Source organism: Phalaenopsis equestris, unplaced genomic scaffold, assembly GCF_001263595.1.
Source record: "Phalaenopsis equestris unplaced genomic scaffold, ASM126359v1 Scaffold000128, whole genome shotgun sequence".
NCBI classification, from domain to species: Eukaryota; Viridiplantae; Streptophyta; class Magnoliopsida; order Asparagales; family Orchidaceae; genus Phalaenopsis; species Phalaenopsis equestris.
In genome coordinates this window covers 45127-63150 of record NW_018164570.1, presented here as the reverse complement: position 1 = coordinate 63150, position 18024 = coordinate 45127, and the positions used below count along the sequence as shown (strand labels likewise).

General features: G+C 35.7%; 1 protein-coding gene across 3 annotated transcripts in view; it reads right to left on the bottom strand.

Moving 5' to 3' along the window:
* Positions 1–699: 699 nt before the first annotated feature.
* Positions 700–18024, bottom strand: part of LOC110021276 (nucleolar complex protein 2 homolog) — a 43135-nt gene continuing 25810 nt past the window's right edge. For 2 of the 3 annotated variants that reach the window (XM_020719710.1, XM_020719708.1), the window contains exons 6-13: positions 17149–17217; positions 8795–9310; positions 7737–8039; positions 2792–3115; positions 2159–2365; positions 1335–1424; positions 1173–1251; positions 700–1097 (exon numbers count right to left, since the gene is read on the bottom strand). In XM_020719710.1, the coding sequence (XP_020575369.1) occupies positions 1045–1097; positions 1173–1251; positions 1335–1424; positions 2159–2365; positions 2792–3115; positions 7737–8039; positions 8795–9310; positions 17149–17217 (1641 nt within the window). In that variant the 3' untranslated portion in view covers positions 700–1044. The remainder of the gene's footprint in view (positions 1098–1172; positions 1252–1334; positions 1425–2158; positions 2366–2791; positions 3116–7736; positions 8040–8794; positions 9311–17148; positions 17218–18024) is intronic. The other variant, XM_020719711.1, reaches the window with a different exon arrangement.

The following is an 18024-nucleotide window of genomic DNA, read 5'->3' as shown; positions in this document are numbered from 1 at the left end:
ATATTTGGGTTCCTATCAAATACCAATTTCATTTATATATATATATAAAGGGTTTCTTATTTTCTCCATATATTCAAAAAGTCCCCTCAGCGCATGGAAAACCGATATTTGGGTCTCTCTCAAATACCAATTTCATTTATATATATATAAAGGGTGTGATTTTGATTTTGGTATCATCAAAATCAAATCCCTTAGCTTTCTTTTCAAAATCCGGTTAAAACGGGTCAAACCGAATTAGATAACGATCCAGTCTTACCAATGATTTCACAGATTTTGTTTTTTATCCGATTTATTTAACAAATTTGCCCATCAATCCAACCAAATGCGCACCTTTATTTGCAAGATGAGATGGAAAGTACTTTGTATGACTGCTTTCTATCTTGTTATCATATGGCTCCGCAACTCAGAAGACATCACATAAAGCTCACAAGTGTAAAAGAGTTGCAAATAATAAAAAGAAGGTAGTTATTTAGTAACCTATCCCATGCATTTTGCCATTCAATCCAAAAACTCCACATTTTGCCTACTGAAAATAGCTCAAATCATAGATGGAGCCAAATGAGTTTAAAAAAAAAAAAAGGATAATTACATACAGACCAGTTGATAAAAATGAAAAATATGAGTCGGGGATGTACCATGAATTTTTATATTTGAGTGAGAAATTCATTTTTGAGTGAGAATTTGAAAAATGGATGAAAGAGCGTGGTTGATTTGTAAATAGTATGTTTTGGGTGGTCTGTAAGTAATTTCCAAAAATATGGATAAGTACATACAGACCGGTTGATAAAAATGAAAAATATGGGTAATTTTGATATTTGAGAGATATTTTGAAAAATGGATGTAATAGGGTGTTTGATTTGTAAATAGTAAGTTTTGGGTGGTCCGTTTTGTGAATGCAGCTCTGTAAAAGAGAGAAAATTCAATTTTGTGGGCCCACTACTCTCTAAACTAACTGCACTGTCTGCAATGCACAGAATAAGTAGAAGTAATCAGACCATGAGAGTTGAGCCTTTCTAATAGCTTCATCTCTAATTCAGTGGAAATTCAGTTTGATGTACAGGAAAGTAAATGTGCATTGCCTGAGAAAATTAAGGAAACTATAAAAAGGTTCATTTTGTGAAATAACAAAACAAGAGGGCTATCTTACAAAATATTTAAATTAGCATTCTTACTTCTGGAGTGGGACTTCTGTTGTAAGCTAGCATAGTACTGACTGAAAGAACAGTTTGAATTGGAACAATTCTTCTCCAGCTGCAAAACAGATACCATAAAAATTGAATTTTTTTAACTGGTAATTATTATTACAAGTGGGATGAATGAATTTGAATGCACACCTGAAGGAATGAATCAATGGCCGCATTATCACTGGGTGAGAAAGAAATTTCATCTCTTCTCCTCTCAATATATTCTTTATTTTTTTCGACCTGATAAGGGAATTCAAAAAGAATAATATTCAGGTAACAACAATTAATAGATTCAACTAGCCAAAACATTCAGAGAATCTAGTCTGAACCAAAAACACAATTTACTTCTGATTAAAAATGCAAAGCATAAATTCTCTTACTAGGATGGAAAGATGAACTTGTAATATATGAAGATACACTGGTTCTAGCATTGTTATTATTTGGAAATTTAAAATAAATATATATCACCTTGAAAATCTATTGACTGCAGCAAAGTGATATAGGGCTGGATTTGTAGTTGGGGATTGGTCGAAAGTTCAGTCATGATAACATTCATCTAGTTTTACTAAAACAAAACTAAGAATACTTTTAAGATCAAATCCCAAAATGGTTGCATGACAATTCAAATATGGCACAATTTAGTCCCTGAGTTTTTGTAGTGCTCAAATTTAGCCCCTCGTCATTGAAAGTTGATACGAAAATTAACATGTGTAGAAATAATGATAAAAAAATGATCTTAATTTAGTCCTTCGAATGTACAAAATTGATCTCAATTTAATCTCTAAAGGACCAACTGAGATCAATTCTCAACCATCGAGGAATTAAATTTGAGCACTACAAAACTCTTAAGATTTAATTGGCCACATCAGAATAACTGGAGATTTAACCCAAAAACTCGATAATTAGAGAACTTGCTTGTTAAATGACAGGCTTTAAATGTTAGAAGAAGGCAAGCCAGTTGGTTCAGTTCATACCTGATCTATAAAGTGTTTCACCGGCCGTCGAAGTGTCTCATTACTCAAGTTTTCATGGAATCTCTTGAATAACATCAAAGGAATAGTTACCAACTCAGGGAAAGATATATGATATCTCCATTGCGAAAAATGTGCTGAAATTAGTTCAACTGCAGAGAGGATACACTCCTCCTGAAAATTACGTGATTTCAACAAACGTTTCGGCACCTGAATTAAACAAGTTTGAAACCATAAGAGTGATACGAAATCTAGTAGGGTATAAAATAGAAATCTCAAACAAGTTAACAACACTTCCTCAAACTTCATGGCTTTGGTAAGAAAGTGAAAAGGCTCTGAATTTATACATTAAAACTTAGATTTTCGCACCAATTCATTCATATAGTAGATATGAAGCTTACAAAGGATTCCAATTTACCTCTGTTTCAATTTAATTGAAGGACATACAATGTGATTAATTACACATGGTGAAAACATGCTTATAACAAGACAATCAAAGAATAGAGGGATCTATTACATATAAATAATATACACTACAAGGGCACTTATGGGAATGCCAAGTAAAATGAGTATCAGGTAATATTTTTTTGTTTTCTGTTTGTTTGTTTAATATCAGGGGATAAAGTCGTTACTCACCTTTAGCATGGTTGAAAAATCAAATGCTTTCACACGAGCACCATCGGCGGTAGAACCTTTATTGTCCAAACAGTCAAAGAAAAGAGAGGCAACAGGAATAAACACACCACTAGAAAAAGAGAGTTGATTGAGCATCTGAACACATCTAAATCTTAGAGGCACGTATCGGAGACCGGGAAATAAATGAGCTATTCCTTTTATGATTAGAATAGATAAGGAGAGCAGCGGCTGAAGATCTTGATCCTTCAGGTTACAATCTATAAAATTCACCCAAAGACTAATGCAATGAATATACTGCCAATTGTGTATCTTGTTGAGGTCTTCCTGCACATGGAATAATTAAACAAATTGAGCCTCTGCTTATACGATACTGATAATTATTTAATAGAATACTAGACTGCCAGAAACAGACGGCATGATGCTAGCTGTGAATTAACATCAAATAACTTGATCTCATAGAAGTTCATAACTTCTATAAGTCTTAGACAATCAGGAAAAGAATTAAGGAGTGATATCGGAGTTAAACCAAACAACAACAAAAAAGTAATATATTACTGTTGAATTAAAAATAGGGAATTACAATCTCACAAACGAAAATAGAAATAGCATCCAACACAACACAACAAACTCAAATTAGGGTGAATCTCAGGGTGGGAGTGGTAATTGATAAGGGTTTGGACCTCTGGAGAGGTAGCAAAAGGGCAGTCGGAAGGGTGGATGGTGGAGCGGCAGCAAGCGGACGATGGTGGCAGCAAAGGGAAGGTGAGAAACTATCAGAACAGCGAGACGGCGGGCTGTCCTAGGCAGTTGCAGCAAGGGCAAGGGGCTGGGCAGCAGGTAAACAACAAGAAAAGTGTTGTCCTGGGCTGCGGCAGCGATGTAGGATGGTCGGACTGCGGTAAAACAGCAAGGCGAGGGATTTTTCGGTGGCAGCAGCAAAAGGTGGAAGTCTGGAACTGTGATGAAAACGAGGAAGAGAAAGGCGTTTTCGGCAGTTGGAACAGCAGAAAACAGCAAGCAGGAGGCTGTTGGGGGATGGCTGCAGCAATGGAGGCCAGCCGAATAATGGTAAAAATCAACATAAAACATTAGCTGGGCTGTGACAGAGAAAGTGGACGGCAGGAGCAGTGACGGCAATGAAGCAGAAGGCCGGGAATGGCAGCAGCAGTGAAAGAAGGAATGCGAAGAATGGAAAAGTCTGGAATAGACATTTTGAGGGAACGAGCTACAGCGGAAGCACCACCCGCCGTTAGATACAATCCTAGAAAGGAGAAAGAGGACGCCGACGGCTCTACCAACAAAAAACATATGCCAAAATTGAAATCCAAACCTTAATAAAACACATGCTTATAGTTTAGACCATAAAAGACGAAAAAAGGACTAAAATGAACTAAAAAGGAAAGAATGATAAGAGAAAACGTGCTAAAAATTAGAAAGGAATCAAAAGAGTAGCCGCTCGGTTTGGTTCGTGAGACCCGGACGCTGCTTCTGTTTGTTGTTTGCGGGAAATCTCAAGTGTTAGGTGCGATCCAGCATGCTTCAGGGTGTTGGAGCCTCCGCGTCAGTCTCTTGAGGTTAGGGAAGCTTCTTCGAAGCTTATGTCTGCACGTTAAGAGTGATGAAGCTATTGTAACCTCCTAGGGCTGAAGGATCTCCAACTGAGCGTCTAGAAATGTCTGGATGCTATTGTCAGTAGCACTGTCTCCCAAAACATTTGAGTTTTCCCCACTTACGAGCAGCCATCCATATCGTTCTAACCTTTTCGGGGTACACCATAGAATTGAATGGAGACTGCATGTCACGTATATTCTGTTGAATCATTCCAAATTGACCCCAGGTTGGCTCAACCTGATCTGAAGTGAGGGCAACTTGAGTATCCCCGAACGGTAGCGATCATGACGGTAAGTTATCAAACAGAACATTCTAAAAATTGTACTAGATGGCATGTGTATTAAACAGACTCTCCAATCCTGCTCTCCTCTGTCATCACAAAAACCGATCCTATAAACGCTACTATGCTAGCAAAGGCACCTGTAATCTTGGAATTTGTAGAAGGAAGGACTGTGATTGCCATCTTTGGTGAAGGAATGGGTATTTCTTAACACATCATATTGAGTTCGACAATCAAATTGTTACGGTCTCCCCAACAAAAGGTCCATTGGCAATACGTCTCACCAAACATGATCGTGCAGCTAATTTCCGATCGAAAACTTTACGAGACATCTCCTATCGATGTTGATTCTGTTACGCTTCCTCACCACATCAGAGAGTACGGTTGGGAGTGTCAGGTTTAATTTTCCAACCATCTGTATATGTGTCACATTCTTGTTGCACCATCCATCAATTGTGAAACTGGATACCTTTCCCTTCACAAAATAACAGATTTAGAATATGTTGCACTGAAGTCAGTGTTGATATCTCGTAGCCTAAGTCTGTAGGACCCATCAAAACACAAGCATTTGGCCTTCATTCAATGGAAGATCATATTCCTCACGCTTTTCTTTAGCTGCCAATTTGTCGCTCATTTCCTCTACTGCACCCTAGTCGGTGAAGGATGTAACTTGGCTCGTAAGGAAACTGAAAATGATGTGTCCAAAACCATCGCATCTAAGACATTTCTTGGTTGGGATGATAGTGGTGGTCTGCTCCTACTGATATCTACAACTGTGGTTAATTGTCTGAATGCTAGTAAGTGTCTGTTATGCTTCTGTTGTCTCTCTAGCTTCAGTGCTAAGGTCTGAACGTCACTCAAGGACCACTAAAATTGTAGTTGATGTTGGGCTTCAAGCCTCCCAAGTACATGTCTATCGTGTGCTTCTCTTGCTCCATCAAATCACATTTCAGCTTAAGCTGGCATGAACTACACAATGCACTCCTCCACTGATAGCTCCCTCTACTGCAAGTAGTAAAGCCTCAAGAAAAAAATCTTGAAGGTAGTGTGAGGGAAGGTATTGTCGTCGCAACTCTCTCTTTATCTTTTCCCAAATTGTAATCTTTCTTTTTCCTTCTCTATTTCTCTCCCTCTTTAAGTTCTCCCGCCACAACGAAAAGCTCTTCTTTAGCTTGAGAGCCACTTGTTTTACTTTCAACTCATCTGACACCTCCTTGTATTCAAATACCCTCTCGACGGTCTGCAACCACTCTAACAAGTCATTCAAATTTATTCTCCCCTCGAAATCCAATATGTCCACTTTGACTCCTGATCTATGTATCCCCCAACAGCCACTTTGTCTATGTGTTCTGTAAGAGACACGCCATCTTCATATTTTCTAAGAGGCACTTCATCTCTAAGCCTCCTCTGATACTGCATCCCAAATCATCAGAGCATGTTTTCTTCTCCACTGGATTCATCCCAATGGAAGGAACTCAAGTTTTCATCTCTCTCACCTCTTCGGATCTCGCTCCCATGCTCGTTGGTGACGTCTCCATAGATCCGTTCCTCAATAACATGAAGTCGTTGTAGCACTCGGCGGAGCTGTCGCTGCAACTCTTTCATGGTAAACTAATCAAGTTCTGGCGATTGCCTCTGCGACAACATGATTAGTATGGAGGTAGGGTTGGATAGTGGTGGATGCTAGGAACTCTAGCTCTGATACAAAATGATACAGGAGTTAACTAATACAATTATGGAAAAACAAGATATTATTGCTGAAATCAAAATAGAGAATTATAATCTCACAAACAGAAATAGAAATAGCAACAGACACGACACATCAAACTCAAACTAGGGTGGATCTCAAGTTAGGGGTGATGATTGGCGATGGTTTCGACCTCCCAAGAGGTAGTAAAAGAGTGGTTGAAAGGCTGGATGGCGGAGTGGTGGCAGCGGCAGCGATTGAGGATGGTCGGGCAGCAGTAAAACAGCAAGGTGAGGGATTTCTGGGTGGTGGCAGCAAAAGGTGGAGAGCTGAAACTGCGATGACCGCAAGAGAGCAACACTCGATCGCTTGAAACCGGATCCCAACAGAAAATATTTATATCTGTATCTGCTGGATCCCAACAGAAAAAATGCATGCATGCATGCATATATTCATATATATGTATGGTAAGGACTAGAAAGGAAGGAAGTTTAAAAGGAAACATGCTAAAAATTTGAAAGGAATCGAAAGAGGAGCCTCTAGTTTCGGTTCGAGCAACCCGGACACTACGTCCGATCGTCGTATGCAGGAAATTCTTCATGCGCCTGGGCGTTGGATGCCCCGCGTCAAAGAGAGTTGAATAACTTTTCCATGCTCTGGTAAGTTATTAAAAATGCAATGAAATAGTCAGCACAAACCATGTTTCCAAGATCTGGTTAGTAAATAATAAAGATTAAAATTAAAACCGGATGTGCTAGAAATAAGAATGCAAAGAGAAACATACTTGAGAAGTATTATGGATTTATAATAGATTTATTTCATTTTTATAAACTAAATGCCAAGTAGATGACAAAATATTCTGAGAAGCGATAGCAAACTAGCAAACTAGTGCACAAAGCACCACCACATTCTGACAAGAAAATGCACATATTGTCACAGGAACCTAGCAAAGTTGCACCACCCAGACAATGACCAAAGAACATGACCGAAGAAGGATAGTTCTATCGAAGTATAAAATAGAATGTGCAGTAAATGAAAAAATAAAAGAAAGTGTGACGTGGTACTTACATAAAGAATGAAGTCAGAACCAAGGGAAAAATAGACAAAATAAACTAAACAAAAAGAGTTAGACATATAGATAACATAGATGAAACAAAATTGAAGGTAAGTTCAACATTAACTGTGGAGTACAGACTGCTAAGAAGCTAAGCGAGGGCTAGAATGAGTGGTTTAGAATCAGACCCAAATGAATGATCAAGTCAACCTCTAACATACAATATTTTAGTTTCTAGATTAAATACATATCATCCAAAAAAACAAGGTTAATGGAGAAAGGAAAAAAAAAATAGAAATACTAATATCCTAACCTTCGTCTTGGTTTTCATAGTCTGGCGCAATATACTGGCCAACTGTTGTAAGGATGCAAGTACTTGCTGGTAGGATCTTGGCAGATCCAAAGAGTACAATTCCACAATTGATTTCTTAAGAAATTCAACTTGCTTCGGATTTCCAGGTTCAAAAAACCTTGAATGTCCAATAAAAGCTTTATATGTCTTCATCAAGCAAGTATCATACCAATCAGAAGGCAACTTAGATGCAATCTCTCGGACAACAAGAAAAGAAGAAAGAGACAGGCTTTCCTCCCCAGTCACCCATAAATGAACTGAGATCTGCATCAAAATGAAAACTATAATGAGCTAAAAAGAATAAAATTAAATACTCCAACAAACCTGGACAAGAGTATCAAGCATTATTACAACTAAAGACAGAGAATGATAAAGTATATCATGAGCAAATCCAAGACATTTCCAAGACATAATGAAATAATGCTTGTAATAGCAACTAGCCCAATACATAAATGTTTACATAGGGAGAACAACCATTAATCATATTTATAAGGGATAATTTATTGATTTTGATGATAAAAGAGGCCCGTGTGCAGAACTCGACCATAAAAAAAGGTAGTATAATGGATGCTATTCTCCACAAACTCCCTAAATTCTAGCTATGCTCAGGGCAGGATTGAATAATGCTCTTAGCGATTAGTTTTCCCATTATATTTGCATAATGTGTCTTTCAATAGAAGACCAAAGGTTGCATTTAAAACACCATGGAGAATTTTACATAAGCTCAAGATAGCTTGTCCAAAATCTTTAGTATCTTTTATAGCATCAAATGATGTCCACAAGATCTAATGAGACTGCCTACATAAAACAATTAATAAAATATAAAAACCAAGCTTCTCAAGCAAATGATTAACTTGAGGTTTCTGAATAACATTAAACACACCAAGAATTAAAGCTTTTGCTTTACAGTTTTTGAGGCATAGAAATTTTTAATCCTTCGGACAACTTTCAGCTTTAGGCAGCACATTAAAAGACCAAATCATAGAAAAGCAGTAGGAAAATAATGTAATGCATAATACCTTGATAAGCAACTGAGTAAGCGATGGGAAGGCAGCAAAAAAAACTATTGAAGATCTAAGCCGGCATAAAATGAAGACAAGAATTTGGCCTTCAGTTACTTGATTTAGAAGAAGCAAGCAACTTCTCAAATAGGATTTAATTAATGGCATCGCTAATTTCCATTCTGATTTGTTCATCAATTTCAAAAAACTATCTTTGTTGCATGAATCTGAAATTCCCAACCATTTCCGAAAAATACCATCAGCTTCACACAAGATAAACATTAGCACCCTAGAGAACACTTTTTTATCTGAAATTTCATGCAAATGGCTTTCATCTGAATCAAAACCATAATGGCAAGCAGCTTGAAATGTATTAAGAAGATTAGGTAGTGCAGGTCCTTCAGGCTGCTGTACTACTAGCCAACACCAGACATCTACAGTATAGCTGTTGGTGGATCTCCTATCTTGTAAATGCATATCCTCATTTACTGAAACACCACTAGAGTAATTTGCATCGGGTTCCTCATCAGAATCCTAACATGTTGAAACGATTTAGCATTGTGAAAACAGGCATAACTTTTCAGAAAATTATAACAATACTTGATAAAAAAAAAATACATGCACCTCACAGTTCAATCAGAGCGTAAACAAAATAAACAAGGCTGATAGGTGCCAGAAATCAACAGTTCTCAGCAAGTAATTTCATAGTATTCTTTGCTAAAGCCTTGGCTGGTTCTACTAGCTTAGACAACGAACTGATAATACCACATATAAATCATAAACAAGAAACTAATATAAGGAAATTATGTACTAATCAGCCCGTCTGCATCATTTGTAAAGATAACACTCCATCCAAATTTTGGATGATCCGCATCATATGCAGTGTGCATATACAATTTATCAAGGAAGATAGATTATCATCTTAACCTTTTTAGATTGGTTGATTATGAATGTTTAATATGCTACAAGAAAAATTTCCAACTCCTGGTTTCTTTAATCATTTTCCATCATATAAAAAAGGTATCTTCTAATTGCTCCAACACAATTCATTATGTTTAATTCAAACTTGCAAGGCCAAATGGGTTTGTATGTCAAGCATATGTTAGAAAATTTTGGACACAAGCTTAAAGGTTTTTTCTCTTCAAACTTTTTGTCAATTCAAAATGTATGCTCTTTATTTTCCTACAGATAGAAAATGTAAATAATTTAGGATTCGCAAGATGCAAATATCCGAAAAGACTTGCTCGAGTTCAGGTTTACTTAGTTAAGTTTCTATTTTCCAGAAGCATCATAAACTTTAGTAAAAAAAAATGGTCTCATAAGGCCATTTTCCTTGGAGGGTGAACATCATTTATGCATGTTTTGTTATTTTAGTAGCGTCAAAAGTACAAAGGTGCTAGTTAATAATCACATACCAATAGCCCAGTCTATATTTAAAGAAGCGCAATTAAAAAAGACCAAATTTGACATTCAAGAGGTTCCCAAATTGGCCACTAATAATTGGATTAAGGAATGTAGAATAGAAAGAAGAACAGGATTTATTGCTGGAATGGATAAAAATTCTTTGAATTCATATAGCTACAGTTTCCTTGAAACATAAGCAGGGCTCTAGGAATCATCCAAGGAAAAACATCATACTACAGGCTTTTGGTAAAAGACCTTCATATTCAATGATAAAAATAATATTTAATAAGTATCCAGGAAATAGTGCCTTCAAATAGAAATAAACCCGTTTCAACATGACATAACAAGCAAATAAAAAATTTATACTCAATGCCTAACTAAGAGAAATGATTATGAATTGATAAGACATGGATACCTTGAAGCTTCAAACACTCTCAATAAGGCTCATAATGATGAACCATTATGTAGAACTAATTGAATATGGAGTAGGCTTCAAATTACCATTTCCAATTGATAATAATTTCTAGATGAAATACAGTCCTTTTGAGCAGAAAATATTACCCAATGAGTCACAGCATACTAAATGTTGGTTTTATATCAGTATTCTATCAATAAAAAATCTCCAAATAAGTAGAATAGCTGGTAAGTTAAATTGTTTAAAACTATATATAAAAGCGAACCAAGACAATAAGCTTTGGGCTAAAGCATACTGTGAAAATCAGGAAGTAACCAACTGCTTCCTTCGGTGGGCCAATCGGCCACCTACCTATCATGGAAGATTGAATTGGGATATAACTTTGGAAACTCCTTAATTTAGTTTTATTTTCTTCCTATTCATGTTTTTTTTTTTCAGAATTATTTCCTTTCCAAATTTAGATTACATATATTTGGAATATTTCTAAATTAAGAAGGATTGGTTTAGGAATTCCTATAGATTTCATGCTTCACAGTCATATTTTTTCATAGCTTATGAAATCTATGAAATCCTTGACTCCATATTTTTTCATAGCTTAGGAATTCCTATATATCTAGCTTGCAGACCCTTCACGTCCTTGACTCCTGCTCCCTGTTCCTCTGGAATTCTCCTTGAAAGATTTCGGTCCCTTGCAGGTCTCTCTACGAAATCCTACTGCAACAGATTTTCGTTCTTGCGTGTGAATTAATTCAAAAACACAGTCGTACCGATCCTTCTTATTGTCTTGGTCGCCTCCGCTCTCACGTGTGGACCAATTCGACAACACGTTAGTCCGAATCCTTTCCGTGTAGCCATGTGTCACTCTTTCAATGCTCGTGCTGCTTTCTTCCAATGGATTTAGGCTTCCATATGCAGGCAACAAGAAGTTTCATGTCGCCCAGGGCTTTCTCTCTCTAGTTGAAATCACTCCCTCCCTCTGATGGAATTGATATTCTCTCTCTGGTTGTTCAGTCGAAGGTATTTTGTGTTCAATTTATGCTGCCTCCATCGGATTCTGCTCACCCAGAACTTGAATTTTTCCATACAGGCCCTTCCGAATTTCATTTTGTCGGAAGCTAAGCTCTTCCCTTCAGCTCTCCCTACAGACGTCCCTACCGGATCTCTTCCTACAAATTTTTGTTATCATCTACATGCTACCTCTTGAAGCAGGAATTCCTCCAATAGCCGCATGAAATCTTTTAAGTAGGATTGCTGGAGCTCGTTGGATCTTCCCTATAGTTGGAGTTCTTACTAAAGGCCTTCCTCTTGGGGAATTGATATCCTCTCTCTAGTGTTTCAGTCAAAGGTCTTTTGTGTTCAATTTATGCCGCCTTCACCGGATTCTGCTCAACCAGAACTTGGATTTTTTTTATGTAGGCCCTTCTGAATTTCTCCCTGTCGGAAGCTATGAAATCTATGAAAAAATATGACTGTGAAGCATAAGGATAACTTTCCTTGCAGGAGTCTCTGCTGGATCTCTTCCTACAGGCTTTCATTATCATCTACATGCTTCCTATTGATTTAGTAATTCCTCTAATAGTCGCATGAAATCTTCTCAGTCGGCTTGTTGGACCTCGTTGGATCTTCCCTGCAGTTAGAGTTCTTACTATAGGCCTTCCTCTGACGTCGGAACTCCTCCCTGCAACCAGAATTGCATTGTTGTAGACCATCCTCTGCCAGAACCCTCTTGCACTTCTTTGCAACCCACAGTCAAATCTATAGTACCAGCAACAGCCCTAACTACACATAGGATTAATGATCAAGTATGAGATGAAGACATTGACCTCAACTTCAGAGGTTAATTTTGAACCATTCACCAAGGAACTGCTTGAAATATTGGAAAGACTCTTGGAATGTAATTCAAAACAGCACACCTACCTCGTGACACACCAAGGTAATATATTTTTCTCTCATTGTGTCAATAAGGGAAATTTTGAAGTTATATCATAGATTCAGAAGCCTCGGAACATATGACCGAAGACAATAGCGCTTTAGTCAACAATCAAATGGTTTCAACATTTTGATCGATCAAACTTGTAGATGAATCACACTCAAAAATTACTCAAAAAAAGCTGTGGATCTCTCAAGACATCACTTTTTTTTTTCTGTTTCACAGTTCGAATACAATTTGATTTTGATCAGTAAGCTTAATCATGTTATGAAATGTATAACTAAATTCCTTGCAAACTCTTGTGAATTTCAGGTGGTGGAATCAGGAAAGGTGATTGGCAGCGTTGAAATGCATCAAGGCTTATGCTCGCTCAAGAAAGGTCTTTCTCTTCACCTAAAATTTATGATTCATTGAGTTTATTTCTGTTGAAAATCAGATCATGTTATGGTAATGTTGCTTGGATCATCCTAATTTCAATTATGTCACAAAGTTATATCCTCATTATTTTATTAATAAAAAATATATTTGCTATCAATGTGAGATTTGTTAACTTGTCAAAAACACTAGAAATAGTCATCTAATGACCGACTAAAACACTCACATCCTTGTTTACATTGTCCACGATGATATTTTGAGACCTTCAAAAGTGAAAACCTTAAATGGGGCTAGATGGTTTAACTCATTCATTGTCGATCACACTAAAACTACTTGGGTATTCCTAATAAAAAAGAAATCTGAAATAGACCAAATCCTCCAAACCTTTCATGGCATTATTCAAACTCAATTCTAATACGAAATTAAGATCCTCAAAACTGATAATGCAAATGAATATATTAATCCCATCCTTAGAACCTATCTAGATTGGTCAAACTTGTAGATGGATCACACTCAAAAAATTGCTAGAAAATGAGATACACTCTTTCTTCTATTTTATATGTTTCACAATTGGACGACAATTTGATTTCTATCACCAAGCTTTCTCAAGATATGAAATGTATAACTAAATTCCTTGCAAACTCATGTGAATTTCTGGCCGTGGAATCAGGAAAGGTGGTTGGCAGTGCTTAAATGCATCAAGATTTAAACCTAATCAAAGAAAAATTTTCTCTAAATAAACAAGTGCTTTCACTCCCACTTTTACATCAAGTTTCTAAGTCTATTAAGTCTAGTCTGTTAAAAATTAGGTCATGTTATGGCATTGTTGTTTGGATCATCCTAATTTCAATTATGCTACAAAATTGTATCATCATTTAATTATGAATAAAAAACCTAATTTTTATTAATGAGAGATTTGTTAACTTGCCAAACATGCTAGAAATAATTATCTCATGACCGAGTACAAAACCTCATATCTTTTTTTTCATTATCCACAGTGATATTTGAAAACCTTCAAAAGTGAAAACCCTAAGTGATGCTAGATGGTTCCTCTCATTTATTGATGAATGCACTAGTACTTAGGTATTTCTAATGAAGGAGAAAATTGAAAAAGCTCAAATCTTCCAAACCTTACATGACATAATTCAAACTCAATTTCAATGCAAAATTTAGATCCTCAAAACTGATAATGCAAAGGAATATTTACTTTATCCTTGAGTCATATCATTCAAAATGAGAACATCCATCTAAGTTCATGTATTGATACCCCACAACAAAATAAGATAGATGAGAGAAAGAACAAGCATCTCCTTGGGGTATCCCGCTTAATTATAAATTCTCATCAAGTTCCAAAATATTTTTAGGGTGAAGCAATTCTTATTGCAATATATCTTATCAATCGAATGCCTAGACGGATAGTTAACTTCAAAACACTTCATGTTTTGATGGTTACATAACCTCATACCAAAGATTTCTCTTCTACTATACCACCTAAAATCTATGACTGCGTATCATTTGTTCACATTCGATCTCCTACTGTTACCAAATTTGATCATAAATCTATCAATTGTATTTTCCTTGGACATGCCTCCAACAAAAAAAGGTATAAGCATTACTCTCTTATTACTAGAAGATACTACAACTCCATGGATGTCATGTTTTTTTTAAAAATCACCCTACTACCCTAAATTTGATGTTCAAGAGGAAAGTGCAAATAAATATTAATTTTGGGATGCACTTGATGACACATACACGACAACCCAACCAACTCCACTTTCATCAAACCCTCCTACCATTGTTGAGGATATCCAACCAATCTAACCTGAAGCCCATAACAATAAACTTTGTGTGTGCACAAGGACGAAGAAAAATCTTGAACAGGTGGAAAGATAACTTGCAAAAACAGAACTACTCCAACCAAAACCTGAGTCCACATTTACCTAAGCTTTCGGGTCAGGATGAGTCTAGTACTCATGAGTTATCACCCTTTTCTTCTAATATTATTGACAAGGAAAGTTGTATTAGATATCCAATTCAGGAGTATGTAGTATATGAAAAGCTATTCTCAATCTATATATAGTTTGTATCTAGCCTTGATGGTATACAGATTCCTAAATTTATTCAAGAAGCTCTTGAAAATCTGGAATAGAAGAAAGCAATTGGAGAGAAGATTCGAGCACTAAAGCATAATGGCACATGGATTTTTACTAAACTCTGGATGCAAATAGATGTTCAACAACAAATATAAAGTTGATGAAGGTATTAAGGAATTTAAAGTCGGACTTGTTGCAAAATGTTTCATACAAGCCTATAGGATAGACTATCAAGAGAGCTTTGCACCAGCTGTTAAACTGAACACTATTAGAGAGCTTCACACCAGCTGTTAAGCTAAACACTATTAGAGTTCTCCTTTCAGTAGCAATTAACAGGGAATGAGGATATAAGGACTGCATCAACTTAACATAAAAAATATTTTTCTAAAAGTGGATCTAGAAAAAGTGTACATAGAGATACCACCAGGAAGTTTCTCTAGGGGCTTAAGCAATCACCAAGTACGTGTTTTGAAAGGTTTGTTAAAACTTTGAAACCTAATTGATACTCTCAAAATCAAGTTGACCACGCAATATTTCTAAAACACACTCAGGGATGTAAGATTATTGCACTGAATGTATATGTGGATGCTATGATTCTTACTGGTGATGATAAAAGAGAAATTTTTAAAATCTAAGAAGTGTTTATCACAAGTTCAAAATCAATGACCAAGGAAACATGAAATATTTTATAGCTATGGAGATAGCAAGTTCCAAAAAATGCATTATTATATAATAGAAAAAGTGCATCCTACATCTACTAAAGAAAACAGGGATGATAGAATGCAAACCTACTCACACTCCAATGGAACCTAGCAAGAAGTCTAACGAGGGAGAAGAAAGTATATATGTGGATAAAGGAAGATATCAAAGATTGGTAGAAAAACTCGTCTATCACATACTAGGCCGAATATTAGATACCCTATCAGTATTGTGAGCCAACATATGAACAGCTCAAATGAAGAACAATTGGAGATGGTGCACAGGATTTTTGAGATTTCTCAAGATGACAGTTGGTTATTGATTAATTTTTGAGAAAACCAGAAACAGAGTTGTAGAAGTCTACACTAATGCAAGTTGGGTTGGGGAGCTTACTAATAGAAGGTGCACCACAGACCACTGCTCTTATCCATGAGAAAATTTGGTTATATTGAGAAGTAGCAAATTGTTGTTTCTAGAAGATGCAGAATCAAAGTACAAGGCACTTGTCTTGAGAATCTGTGAAGGATTATGAATTCAAAAATTATTAAGAAAATTAGATTGTACCTCCAATAGGCCAATAATCCATGTGCATCATGACATGATTGAGCATATTGAAGTTGATTGGCACCTCAATTCTGAAAAATTTAATGGTGGAATTATACAGCTAAGTTACATCCCACACGCCAACAAATTATTGATGTCTTCACCAAAGCTCTTCATTTAAGTTCCTTCTCAGAGTTCAATATCAAGCTTGGCCTCCACAACATTAACGACCCAGCTTGAGGGAAGTGTGAAATACCAGGAAGTAACCAACTGCTTCCTTGGGAGGGCCGGCCAGCCACCTGTCTATCATGGAAGATTAAATCGGGAAATAACTTTGAAAGTTTTTAATTAGTTTTATTCTCCTTTTATTTATGTTTTCGTTTATTTTATTTCAAAATTATTTTATTTCCAAATTTAGACTAGACATATTTGGTATGTTTGTAAATTATAAGGGATTGGTTTACATATATAAGTACCTTACATATGAATAGCGAAGTGAAGAAATTTTCCTCCCAATAACTATTTTCTACAAATACTAAACATAAACATGAAACTCAAGTCCTTAAACATTTTTTTAATAATAAAAAGTAAGATAACGGCTAGTCTTCCCACCTTCATAACAAGCAATTTAAAGTCAATCCTAATCTATATGTCTAGTAAGTCACATATGTAACAGATTAAACGCAATTTTGTATCTCAAGAGTCCCCATAACTTGCTACGGAAAATATAACAAAAAACAATATATGACTTATAATCTTTTTCACTTTGTATGTGAAAAAATGAAATTGGTTCCACACACAATTTTGCTTAATCTGACAAATCAAAATAAGAAAAATGTCATTCTTAAATAATCATGCCATAAGATCCAATGGTATAATAATTTCTAAAACTGGATGAAATGTAAAGTATTACAGTTTCAACGTTCTTTGATTTCTGAAGTGCAGCTCTTCGACTTTCCAAAAATTTAGAAAATTTTGGAACCTGAAATGTTGTCATCAAAGTTTAATATTATCAGTAAAGAAAAACCTTAAAAGAGATTTTTAAAATTGCAAAAAAGAAAAAATGAAAAACATCTTAATAAGGAAACATTTCTGAAAAGCATGAATGTTGCCAGTGTTGCACATTAAGGAACCTATAACATAAAGAGTGAAAATTCAAATAAGAAATTTTCCATGAATCTTTACAAACCCTAAAATAAAGTTTTAAGTACACATGTTGTCTTTCTCCAAGGATGAAATTCTCTCCTCTTAAGAGGAGAATCAACTTTCTCCATCCAATTATATTTTGATATTATGGTCTTCAAGAGCAAAAGATCAAAACCACCCATTCTATTTAAATTCATTAAAATTAATGTCATGAAAGTTTTTAAAAATCATGTAACCATCTCAATCGGATGCATCAAGATTTTCACAATATATGATCTAATAGTATGGTAAGATAATTTCAATTTGAAAATTTAAAGACTTGCAAAATGCTAGAAATCAAATACATGACGTCTTGATCTCTAGCATGTATTTAATGGTTTTGATTGCAGAAATATAGAAATAAACCTAAAATTTAATAGGGCAACTGTGTTTAATTATAATGTATTTTTCCTATGTAAGATAAATAATTAAATCCACATGAAAATTAAGAAAACATGATCCACGCATAATTCTTATATCATAAATCACAATCGCACTTATTTTACTTCTGTTCACTTGACAAAGAAATTGCCTAAGTAAAATTCCTTGCCACATATCTGGAACATCAAAATATGCGTTTCTTCTTCCTAATACACTTGAACGA